This window comes from Cherax quadricarinatus, chromosome 3, assembly GCF_038502225.1.
Source record: "Cherax quadricarinatus isolate ZL_2023a chromosome 3, ASM3850222v1, whole genome shotgun sequence".
NCBI classification, from domain to species: Eukaryota; Metazoa; Arthropoda; class Malacostraca; order Decapoda; family Parastacidae; genus Cherax; species Cherax quadricarinatus.
The window spans coordinates 3,812,367-3,824,744 of NC_091294.1; the positions used below are offsets into that span (position 1 = coordinate 3,812,367).

General features: G+C 40.3%; 1 protein-coding gene across 2 annotated transcripts in view; it reads right to left on the minus strand.

The window, feature by feature from the left end:
* Window positions 1-1,003: 1,003 nt before the first annotated feature.
* Window positions 1,004-12,378, minus strand: part of LOC128684099 (pneumococcal serine-rich repeat protein) — a 540,854-nt gene continuing 529,479 nt past the window's right edge. For both annotated transcript variants that reach the window (XM_053770234.2, XM_070089985.1), the window contains exon 8: window positions 1,004-1,339. In XM_053770234.2, the coding sequence (XP_053626209.2) occupies window positions 1,079-1,339 (261 nt within the window). In that variant the 3' untranslated portion in view covers window positions 1,004-1,078. The remainder of the gene's footprint in view (window positions 1,340-12,378) is intronic.

Sequence of the window (12,378 nt, forward strand, 5' to 3'; positions counted from 1 at the left end):
AGCAGAAGGAAGAAAAAACTGTATGAATGTATTTGCGGATGATGCAAAAAAATTTTAGTTTAAAATAAACAGTAAAATGATTGTCAAACACTGCAGGATGATTGAGATAAATTAAACAAATGAAATGATAGATGGATGATGGAATTTAATGATGATCAGTGATAAGTAATGGAAATGGGAGGGAAAAAATTCAAATCATATGAAAAATCTAGGCTCCGTAGGAAAATAATGAATTCATCAGAGAGAGAGAGAGAGAGAGAGAGAGAGAGAGAGAGAGACAGACAGACAGACAGACAGGCAGAGACCAGGTATTATTATTTTAAAAATGTCACTGGAAGATTAAAGAAATAAGGTTGTGAAAACCTCAGATGCTACACTCCCACACTGTAAAATTTATGAAAAATATGTGGACAGGGAAATGGTAAAAAAACATCTATTTACAACATATTTTTGGGCCAAAAAGAAAATTTAGAATATGCATCAGTTGCGCAGTGTCCATACCTACAAAATGCGAACTACCGTATTTTCCAGCATATAATTCGCACTTTTATCCCACAAAATACCTCGGAAAATTACCCCGCGTCTTACATGCTGGAGGTCAGAGTCAAGGAGAAAATTTTGAGATACGCTTCTGCAGTTGTTTACTAACGTTACGTTACAACTGCTTGCAAACATAGTCTTATATGTTGCATATGATCATGCGCTTTATATGCAGGAAAATACGGTAGCTACGAAAGATCGAAGAGGTACACACAGACTACCACGATGAAAAGTTGCCAACACTGAAGTTTTCCACGCTCTTTGATAACAAGAAAAGTGGAGACGTGACTAAGACGTATGTGGTTATCGAAGAACATGAAACCCTCGATAAAAGAAGATATCTTAATACTTGCAACAAGGCCAACACAAGCCACAGGAAAAAAAGTTTAGGATAAAAATGGAGTCGAAGGGATAGGTGATTATTTTTTTTATTTCATAGAGTGGTAGTCCGGTAGAATGATTTAAAAGAGGAAGCAGTAAGGGTTTAACCACTGCAAATATTAGGAATTATATAGTGGAAAACATAACTGAAGACAAGTCACCACGAGCATAACTCTGCTCCTGTAGCTACACACACACACCCACCCACCTGGCCCATGTCAGTGAGGGGCAGGACGAGGGCGCAGGGAGTAGAGAGGTCGACATCGCTGAGTCTGAGATGAGCTTCACCGATGAGTGTGTTGGTGAACTTGTCAGAAGCGTACATGTAGAAGGCCAGGGCACGCAGGGGCGGCTCCTCCTCCTCCAGGGCGAAGAGAAATCTTTCCCTGTATGAGGGACTATTGGTCCTCCTGCACACCTGTAATAGTGTTATCATATAAATGGTTTAGTAAACCGGCAAGCTTGCGAATGAGACACTTATGCAACACTTATGCAACACTTATGTAACACTTATGCAACACTTATGTAACACTTATGCAACACTTATGCAACACTTATGTAACACTTATGCAACACTTATGTAACACTTATGCAGCACTTGTGCAACACTTATGTAACACTTATGCAACACTTATGCAACACTTATGTAACACTTATGCAGCACTTACGCAACACTTGTGTAACACTTATGCAACACTTATGCAACACTTATGCAACACTTATGCATCTTTACTGTTGAAACGATTTGCCGATGAGAGGTTTTCTCTGCTTTTGACTGATAAAACCACTGATTGGCGAAACGTTTCCACGATGAAGAAAACCATGTGTTTCATTCGTCACATATGTCTCATTCAACACCTGTCAGAGGGTCGAAAACGTGAGAAATTAAGTGACAGATTAAATAATTTTATGTAAAGGGGAAAGGAAAGGTTTATGGTGTCCAGTGTGGTGTGTGTGTGTGTGTGTGTGTGTGTGTGTGTGTGTGTGTGTGTGTGTGTGTGTGTGTGTGTGTGTGTGTGTGTGTGTGTGTGTACTCACCTACTCTTACGTAGCTGTGGTTGCAGGGGACGAGTCTCAGCTCCTGTCCCCGCCTGTTCACTGGTCGCTACTACATCACTCTTCTTGCCCCATGAGTTTTATCATACCTCTTCTTAAAACTATATATGGATCCTGCTTACACCACATCGTGTATGTGTGTGTACCCACCTAGTTGTGGTTGCAAGGGTCGAGCAACAGCTCCTGGCCCCGCTTCTTCATTGGCCGCTTCTAGGTGTGTGTGTGTGTGTGTGTGTGTGTGTGTGTTTACACTTATCGAGTGGTTTCACTGACTTCTGGCCTTCAGGGTCTGATCATACCTACTCTTGAAGGTGCCTCTTCCACCTCCTCATCTCGGGCAACGCACTTCAATAAGTCAGAGAGCTCGGCGGCCCGGCACTTAGCCAATCAAAGAGCTTTGCGGCCCAACACTCAGCCAATTAGAGAGCCTAAACGGCCCAATGGCGTTTCAGTATTCACGGCTGAATATTAACTTCCGGATTAATTATGGTGTGAAGGTGGAGTGACATCAGCAACTTGTTGTGCCAGTGAAGCTGTCCAACTTGTCCAATGTGTCTAACGTGTTCCCGTTTCCTAATGCATAACAGTACGCGTGTTTCTGCACGATCAACGCTCCCAAACCTTTCTGCCTCTTCTACTCAATGTTCTTACGTTACTTTAAGTGAGATAGCTCAGGCCAGATTAAGAAAGGCAAGGTCACTCAGGATTAGGCTAGATTAAGTTTGGTTTGGGTAATTTAAATTAGGTGAATTGAGGTCGGCTTGGTTAAGTTAGGTTTTTTGAGGTTAGGTTAAGTTAGCTTTTTTGAGTTAGGTTAAGTTAGCTTTTTTGAGGTTAGGTTAGGTTAGGTTATGTTAGCTGAGATTAGATTAGTTTAGGTGAAGTTAGGTTAGTTTAACTCAGCGAGGTTAAGCTATGTTCAGTGAGCTTAGATGAGATCAGGTAAAGTTACGTCAGGTTTCATTAGGTTTGTTGGGTGAGGTATTATGGAGTACTGTAAAGAAATATTTATATAAGAAATAACGCTCCATATGTCATTTTCCGTGTAACATAGTTCCGGGTTTGTACTGAACCCGAACGCTCATTATTCCCGGGCAGTTAGAGTGGCCAGGAGACAGGAGCAGATGAGGTGTGGGGAGTATCAGTCGGCGGAGCACAACACTTATAACAAGATGTCTTAATACATCACGATAAGTGTTTAGTAGGGATGGTGTTTTTTGTAAGTTATTTTTTATATGTTATTTTAGTGCTCTCATGTTTATTTGTAAGGCCCTAGTATGCAGAGGCCTGTTTATGCGAGAGTACTGTATGTTGTTTTACCTGCTGGTAATTAGTCTTCCAGACAGAAGTGGAGACGGGGGTGTGTATGTCATGGTGCCTCCCTGATGATTTGTTTTAACTAATTAGCAGCAGTGTGTGAATTGGAGTGTGGTGTTTTTTTGTAGTAGTTATAAGTTGTATATAAGTTATTAACAATATTATATATATTTTTGTATACGTGAGTTTTTATGTCCTTCCTTCTTAATAATAATTAATATTGTTTAATATACGAGTACATGCTGGCCCAAGGTTCGGTGTGTTTTAAGAGTAATTTTATAACCCCTAGACAGCAGTGTGAGCAGCCTTTAGGAGCCTGGAACATTTTATTTAAGTTACGAGGTTAGGTTAGTTAATATTAGGATAGGTTAGTTTACATTATGTTAAGTGAGGTTATGTAAGCGAGGTTACGTTAGGGAACGTTAGCTTAGGTTAGGCTAGGTGAAGGTAATTAGTTAAAGTTAGGTTGACAAAGTTAAGTGAGAATACGTTACGTTAATTGAGGTTTGGTTAGGTGAAGTTAAGTGAGGTTTGGTTAAGTTTGCAGCCCGGCGTTTCTCGATGATGAAATTGCGAAAATCTTTGATATTGCAAGAAAATTACGGTATCCTAAAGAATTTGTGGAAAATACTCTGAAAGCTGCTAGAAAGACTTACTATAAAACTAAACCAAGGATAGTCCCACAGGTTATAATAATAATAATAATATCTTTATTTACTACAAGTACATGTACAAGGTATACAGGCCTAGCTGACATCAGTGACATACTTCTATATAGAAAGCCGCTTGTTATGCTGAGCATTTCGGGCAAATTAGGTCAGTGTCCCAGGATGCGACCCACACCAATCGACTAACACCCAGGTACCCATTTACTAATGGATGAGCATAGACAACAGGTGTAAAGAAACACGCCCAGTGTTTCTACCCTGGGTGGAAATCGAATCCAGACCCTCGCCGTGTGAAGCTCTCCCTTACAAGGAGAATCTGCGTCACCGACTGACCTAAAAAGATTCAGCATACAAGTAGTCTTCAAGTACTCAAGGGCAGTTAGGAGCAGGTTGATCAAGAATTCGTCAAAAAAACTGTGTAAGCGGTGTTTACAAAGTCGGGGGGAAGGAGGGGCAGCGGAAGTAATTTATCTTTAATGAGCAGACATGTAAACTCCTTGATATTAGACTGGCACAACACCGATAGTCTTACAAACAGCGCAAGAATCTGATGCCATATGGAACCACACGTGTGTGTGCAATAGCCATGCAAAAATTTTTGAAAGCCGGAATCATAGTTCCTAGTTCATCTTGGCTGCTAAGAAATATCTTAGTATCTTCAGTTATAAAACAGGATAATGTTTCGGTATATAAAAATAGCGTAGGATTGTTCATACTAAATACATTTAAAACAGAAGCTGTTATACATAATCTTAAATCCGATAATTTCATAAATTCTCAGGACTGTCTTAAATATCTAGCTGCAGTAAGTTAAATTTTGATGTTCCAGCATTTGCTAGACCTGTCAAACCTTTGCCCTAGACGATTGTCTCCATGGTGTCCCGTAGCTCGATCACTAACTCACTCAGCTCACACACTGAGGTTCGGGGTTCGAATCTCCTCTATTACGGCTGGGAAACGTTAGGGACGTGTTTCCACAAGACACCTGCTGTCTCTGTCCCAGTTCACCCATCAGTTTAAAATGGGTACCTGGGTGTTAGTCGACTGGGGGGGATCACATCCTGGGACAAAACTAACCTAATTTGTCTGAAATGCTCAGCATAACAAGGGGCTTCTATACAGTAGTATGCCATTGATGTCAGCAAGGTCTGTATACCATGTACATGTACTTGTAGTCAATAAAAACATTGTTATTATTATTTGAGGTAATAACCAAGCTAATAATAACCATGTTAAGAAATGAACTACACACTGTCACAATGAGTCTTACTAAATGTCTAGAAGTAAATACACACAGATCTAAATGGATTGTGAAAACGTACAGTTACATTAAGTTTTATAACCTGCATGAACTGCACCACTGTAGATAGCAAGAGCATTTCACCCCTCCATTGAAGATGCGTTCATTTAATATCACATACCCGCAAGTCAGTCTCAAGAAGCTCATTGCTAGTAATCCCTTCCTTAAATCACTTGTTAAAGCAACTGCTCAAGAAGAAATTTCTCGCCTAACTGGCAGTAATAAGTTATCACAAGTTATATACACTGATGGATCTAAACAGGAGTCTTCTGGCAGGGCTGCATCTGCTCTTGTTGCCACCTCCCTAGATAAGAACGATAATAAATTTGTTGAATCAGGCATAACTGCAATCCTAATAGCGCTAAAGCTAACTTATGGGACTGAGCTTGACTCTATCATCATTACTGATTTTATGTCATTACTGAAGGTTCTTGACTCATATAATGACTCCAACAACATGCTCATTGGAGAAGCCAGGTATAGATACTCAAAAATCCGGGACAAAGGAATTAATGTACAATTGCTATGGATCCCATCACACATTGGACTACTCCATAATAAAGCTGATACGTTAGAAAAGAAAAATACCCTGAAGGAGAATGTAGAATATAACTTTGGAATATCTGTGTCTAGCATTAGGAATACTATTAGGGGAATAGGAATGCAGCTAGAAGCCTGAATAGATCTATAACCCACTATGATAACATGAACATAGATAAGTATGTTTATGGAGCAACTTTCAATGTGAACAGATTGACTGATGTTGTAGTGACCAGGCTTTGGCTTGGTTACAAGTACTTCTGGCAGTTTGGGAGACACACAGATGATGATCAAACTAAATGCAAATTATGTGATCAGGCATTTGGTCAGTCTTGAACACTATCTGCTAAGTTGTCCACTTATTGAGGAATACAGAGACAGACAGTATAATAACCTATGTGACATGTCAAGATATCTTCTTAATGAAAATGAGATACCAGATATACTAAGCAAATTTCCTAAATTTGCTTGTAACAGATAAGTGAACTGTATATATGTAGATATAAATCCATATGTACACCTGTAACCCTTTTTGGGCCCGGTTCCTAGGCCTTTTGTGTATACATATGATCTTGCGCTACCGTCCATAGGGTGGATATGGGGTGCACAGTAAACTAGCTACTTCGGTGGCAAAATCTAAAATCTAATCTTCTCCCCCATGGTGCCTTTGTTCTCCCAGAGCCTCGCCGTTGATTCCTGAATCCTTCACGCTATTCTATGCAATACAGCTATTGTAAGCATGTGGGGGTGGGGGGAAGAAACCATAATTACTTAAACAGTTGAAGATGTGACGAGATAGAGGCCAATAAATTTTTTTCTTGAGTATATCCATTTTCCATTTTCTTTAATACCCAACATTTGAGTATTGTACGGATAACAATTGCATTTTCTAATTATTATTAATAAAGATTCGCCGGTATTCTCCTGGCCCGGGCCTTTTCCAAGTGGTGGCCCGGCCTTGGCTCCCTCTTTAGGGAGTGTCTGAGACCTAAGTCTGCCATGGGAGGAGGCACAAGTACCTCCTCATCTTTGGGACCGACTGTCCCCAGGCCTAGCAACAAGCTAGGCCTCTCTGGTCTGCCATCCTCGCCCCAAGGGGACTAATGGGAATGACAGTCTTGTGAGCTACAAGCTCGGGCTCAGGCACCTACCCTACCCTAGAAGGGCTGGGCATGGTGTCGATCCCGCATTTTCTAATGCAATGGGAATTGTTTCGGCCTTTTAGTGATGATAAACGGAAAAACTGGTGAACTGTACAGAAGAATATTTAGTTGTCAAATAGGCATTTGCTCATTTAATATGAGAAGAACTTTCAATAATCGTGGAAAAAGTTCATAACCCTGAATATGTTATTCCCTGATGAAAAAAAAATCCATAAAATGCATGATTATCAATTACGAAAAATTTTGAATCTAGAAAAGTAGCAATTTTTTGTTATATGCCTTTGATTTATGAAGCTAATTTGCGAGGAAATTACTTAGGAAAATTAATACCACAAAAATGAGTTGTTGTTCCTTTATAACAAAGGTTAGATTAGGTAAGATTTATCACGAAACAGGATAAGTGTTTCCTGAGGTGGGTCTTAGTGATATGAACCTGCATCTAGAGCTTCTAGTCATCTGACCGAGGTCTTCCGCTGGCTTAACGGGCCACCTTTTTAAATAATAAGGTTGATATATTTTAGAGCAAACTTATGGAAGACTGTCGGCTCGTTCTGCTGGTTCTTAAAATACGTAGTTGAACCTTGGGCATCTGGCATGTGATAGTTAATCAGGTCTGTGACACTTGGCTCCCTCTCCCAGCAGGCTACGATGTCCCGTGGACTGGTAGCAAAAGCGCTCACTTCCCATAATTAGGGTTTGGGTTCGATTCCCGGCGAATTCTATTATTTTCAAAAGTATTTTTTATGAAACTTGATTCTATTATATTCCTGTCGACCATGGACTTGCTTGATACAACTTTCTCAACCTTTTGAAAATCACTGGATGGTTAAAATCTCACCCATGAAAAACAGACCATTAAAATCTTGTCCATCTCTAATGCCATATTTATGTTGTTCAAGACTTTTGCCAGTTTGACCGTAAAAAACTTTATCACATATTTTACTAGGAATCTTGTAGACACAACCGTCAGTATTTTTGCGAGAAATCTTTATCAAAAGTTTTTTAGGTAGGTGATCTTTGTTGCCAGTATGACTTTTTCAGAGCATAGTTCTAGCTGCCCAGACAACTTTTGTTCCAAGTAGGGAAATTAGATCTAACAAAAATGGTCCCAAATGGATGAACAATAGATTAACACATCTCATTGGCCAAAAGAGAAGCATATATAGGCGTATCAAAAGAGGGGATGGGCTGTTAAGAAATCAATATATTTAATTAAAGAGAGAAATAAAAAAAGAAACAAGAAAAGCAAAAAGGGATTATGAGGCTAAGGTCACAAGGGATCTGAAGACTAACCCAAAAGGGTTCTTTCAGGTATACAGAAGTAAGATTAGGGACAAGATAGGCTCACTTAAGAGTAACTCTGGTCAGATCACTGACCAAGGATATGTGTGAAATTCTCAATACCTACTTCCTCTCAGTTTTTACTCAGGAAAATACTAGCGAAATTCCTGAAATAATAGATTATGTAGAACAGGACGATTATATACTATGCACGATTATGGTAACTAGTGACATGGTCCTCAGACAAATAGAGAAATTGAAACCTAACAAATCCTCAGGCCCTGATGAGCTGTTTGCAAGGGTGTTAAAGGAATGTGAAGAGAAACTTGGTATACCTTCGGCTAATCTTTTCAAAATATCACTACAAACTGGGATAGTGCCTGATAAGTGGAAAATGGCAAATGTAATATTTATTTACAAGGCAGGTGACAGGTCCTTAGCTTTGAACTATAGATCAATAAGCCTTACCTCCATAGTGGGAAAATTTATGGAATCAATAATTGCGGAAGCAATTCGTAGCCATCTTGATAGGCATAAATTGATTTCTGAATCTCAACACGGTTTTACAAAGAGGCGTTCCTGTCTTACGAATTTACTAACTTTTTTCACTAAGGTGTTTGAGGAGGTAGTTCATGGTAATGAATATGATATTGAATAAACTTAAGGCACACAGAATAGGAGGAGAAATTTTTTCCTGGGTAGAGACATGGCTGACAAATCGGCAGCAGAGAGTTTACATAAATAGGGAGAAGTCAGAATGGGGGCACGTCACAAGCAGTGTTCCGCAGGGGTCAGTGTTGAGCCCGTTGTTGTTCACAATTTACATAAACGACATAGATGAGGGAATAAATAGCGACATAAGCAAATTTGTGGATGACACCAAAATAGGCCATCCAATTCATTCTAATGAGGACACTAGAGCACTCCAGGATGATTTGAATAAACTAATGCAATAGTCGGAGAAGTGGCAGATGCAGTTTAATATAGACAAATGCAAAGTTCTAAATGTTGGACAGGAAAATAACCATTCCACATATAAACTAAATAATATAGATCTTAATACTACTGGTTGCGAAAAGGATTTACGAGTTCTGGTTAGTAGCAATTTAAAACCAAGACAACAGTGCATTAGTGTTTGCAATAAAGCTAACAGAATCCTTTGTTTCATATCTAGAATTATAAATAATAGAAGTCCTCAGGTTGTTCTTCAACTCTATATATCCTTGGTTAGGCCTCATTTAGATTATGCTGCACAGTTCTGGTCACCATATTACAGAATGGATATAAATGCACTGGAAAACGTACAGAGGAGGATGACAAAGTTGATCCCATGTATCAGAAATCTTCCCTATGAGGGCAGACTGAGGGCCTTGAATCTGCACTCTCTAATTACCCAACAAAAGGCTGCAGTTAGAATGATAACAAATTCTCACTACAGGCAGCACACTCCACCAATATTCAATACACTAAACCTACTCACCATACAAAACATCCATACTTATTACTGCACCTATTACATACATAGAACACTTAACTCTGATATTAACCCTCCCCTCAAACATCTCCTTGCCAACCTCAACAGAACACATGACCATAACACAAGGCACAGATCACTCTTTGATATTCCTCGTGTCCATCTCACACTATGCAAAAACTCAATGCACATAAAAGGCCCTAAAATCTGGAATTCATTACCTGTAAATATAAAAGAAACACTACCTGTTTATAAATTCAAGTCTCTTCTCAAAGATCACTTACTAACCCAAAACCAAATAAATACTGAATAACTGAACCTTATAAATTGTATATCTTAAATGTTTCTCACAATTATATCACATAAATGTTAAACCTAAAACCCAATCTAACTTTAATATTTTTTAAATACACTACCTAACAGAATACTCCATTCTACTGAATGTACAGCAATGTATGCAACCATATGACCTGTCTTTGTAATACTCACTTGTGCTTTATAGTTATCTGTTTACAATAATGTTTTATCACTGATTTCATCATTGCTTAGTTAATCTTAAGTTAATTTTAAGCCAGCCCGTAATGCTATGCATAGTATAAGTGGCTTTGGCATGCTGCTCTTATCTGTATTTTTTTGTACCTCTGTATGTGTGCTCAAATTGTTAATAAATAAATAAATAAATAAATAAATAAATAGTGGGGATATGATCGAGGTGTATAAATGGAAAACAGGAATAATTAAAGGGGATGTAAATAGCGTGCTGAAAATTTCCGGCAAAGTTAGAACTCGCAGCAATGGTTTCAAGTTGGAAAAATTTAGATTCAGGAAGGATATAGGAAAGCACTGGTTTGGTAATAGAGTTGTGGATGAGTGGAACAAAACTCCCGAGTACAGTTATAAAGGCAAAAACGTTGTGTAGTTTTAAAAATACATGTGTGGGTGTGGGTGAGTGTGAGTTGAACCTGACTAGCTTGTGCTACTAGGTCTGATGCCGTGCTCCTTCCTTAAGTGGAAGTGACCTGACTATGTAGGTCATTGGGCTAATCCGGGGACGGGGGACATGGGCCTGCTTCGCATGGGTCAATAGGCCTGCTGCAGTGTTCCTTCTTTCTTATGTTCTTATGTCAAGGAACTCCGGTAGGTTTGTGACGCAGGATTTCCCGTCCCTGAAACCGTGCTGGTTGTCGTTGATAAGCTCCTTCCTTTCTAGGTGCTGCACCACTCTTCTCTTGTGTGTGTGTGTGTGTACTCACCTATTTGTACTCACCTATTTGTGGTTGCAGGGGTCGAGTCTTAGCTCCTGGCCCCGCCTCTTCACCTGTTGTTACTGGGCCCTCTTTCTCCCCGCTCCATGAGCTTTATCAAACCTCATCTTAAAACTGTGTATGGTTCCTGCCTCCACTACGTCATTTTCTAGGCTCTAGCGTGTGTGTGTGTGTGTGTGTGTGTACTCACCTATTTGTGGTTGCAGGGGTCGATTCACAGCTCCTGGCCCCGCCTCTTCGCTGATTGCTACTAGGTCCTCTCTCTCCCTGCCCCATGAGCTCTATCATACCTCGCCTTAAAACTGTGTATGGTTCCTGCCTCCACTACATCACTTTCTAGGCTATTCCATGGCCTGACTACTCTATTACTGAAGAAATACTTCCTAACATCCCTTTGATTCATCTGAGTCTTCAACTTCCAATTGTGACCTCTTGTGTCTGTGTCCCATCTCTGGAACATCCCGTCTTTGTCCACCTCGTCTATTCCGCGCAGTATTTTATATGTCGTTATCATGTCTCCCCTGACCCTCCTGTCCTCCAGTGTCGTCAGGCCGATTTCCCTCAACCTTTCTTCATAGGACAATCCCTGTAGCTCTGGGACTAGTCTTGTTGCAAACCTTTGCACTTTCTCTAATTTCTTGGCGTGCTTGACTAGGTGTGGATTCCAAACTGGTGCTGCATACTCCAGTATGGGCCTGACGTAGATGGTATACAGAGTCTTAAACGAATCCTTACTGAAGTATCGGAACGCTATCCGTAGGTTTGCCAGGCGCCCGCATGCTGCAGCAGTTATCTGATTGATGTGCGCCTCAGGAGATATGCTCGGTGTTATACTCACCCCCAGATCTTTTTCCTTGAGTGAGGTTTGCAGTCTTTGGCCATCTAAACTATATTGTGTCTGCGGTCTTCTTTGCCCTTCCCCAATCTTTATGACTTTGCATTTGGCAGGGTTAAATTCAAGGAGCCAGTTGCTGGACCAGGCTTGTAGCCTGTCCAGGTCTCTTTGTAGTCCTGCCTGATCCTCGTCCGATTTGATTCTTCTCATTAACTTCACATCATCTGCAAACAAGGACACTTCTGAGTCTATCCCTTCCGTTATGTCGTTCACATATACCAAGAACAGCACAGGTCCTAGGACTGACCCCTGTGGAACCCCGCTTGTCACAGGCACCCACTCTGACACCTCGTCGCGTACCATGACTCGTTGTTGCCTCCCTGTCAGATATTCTCTGATCCATAAATATGCAGTCGATCCACCCCTCTCTCTCTTGACTTACTTCTGTCACCTTGTCATAAAACTCTAGTAGGTTTGTGACACAGGATTTTCCTTCCCTGAAACCGTGCTGGTTGTCAATTATACACTTGTTTCTTTCCAGGTGCCCCACCACTCTCC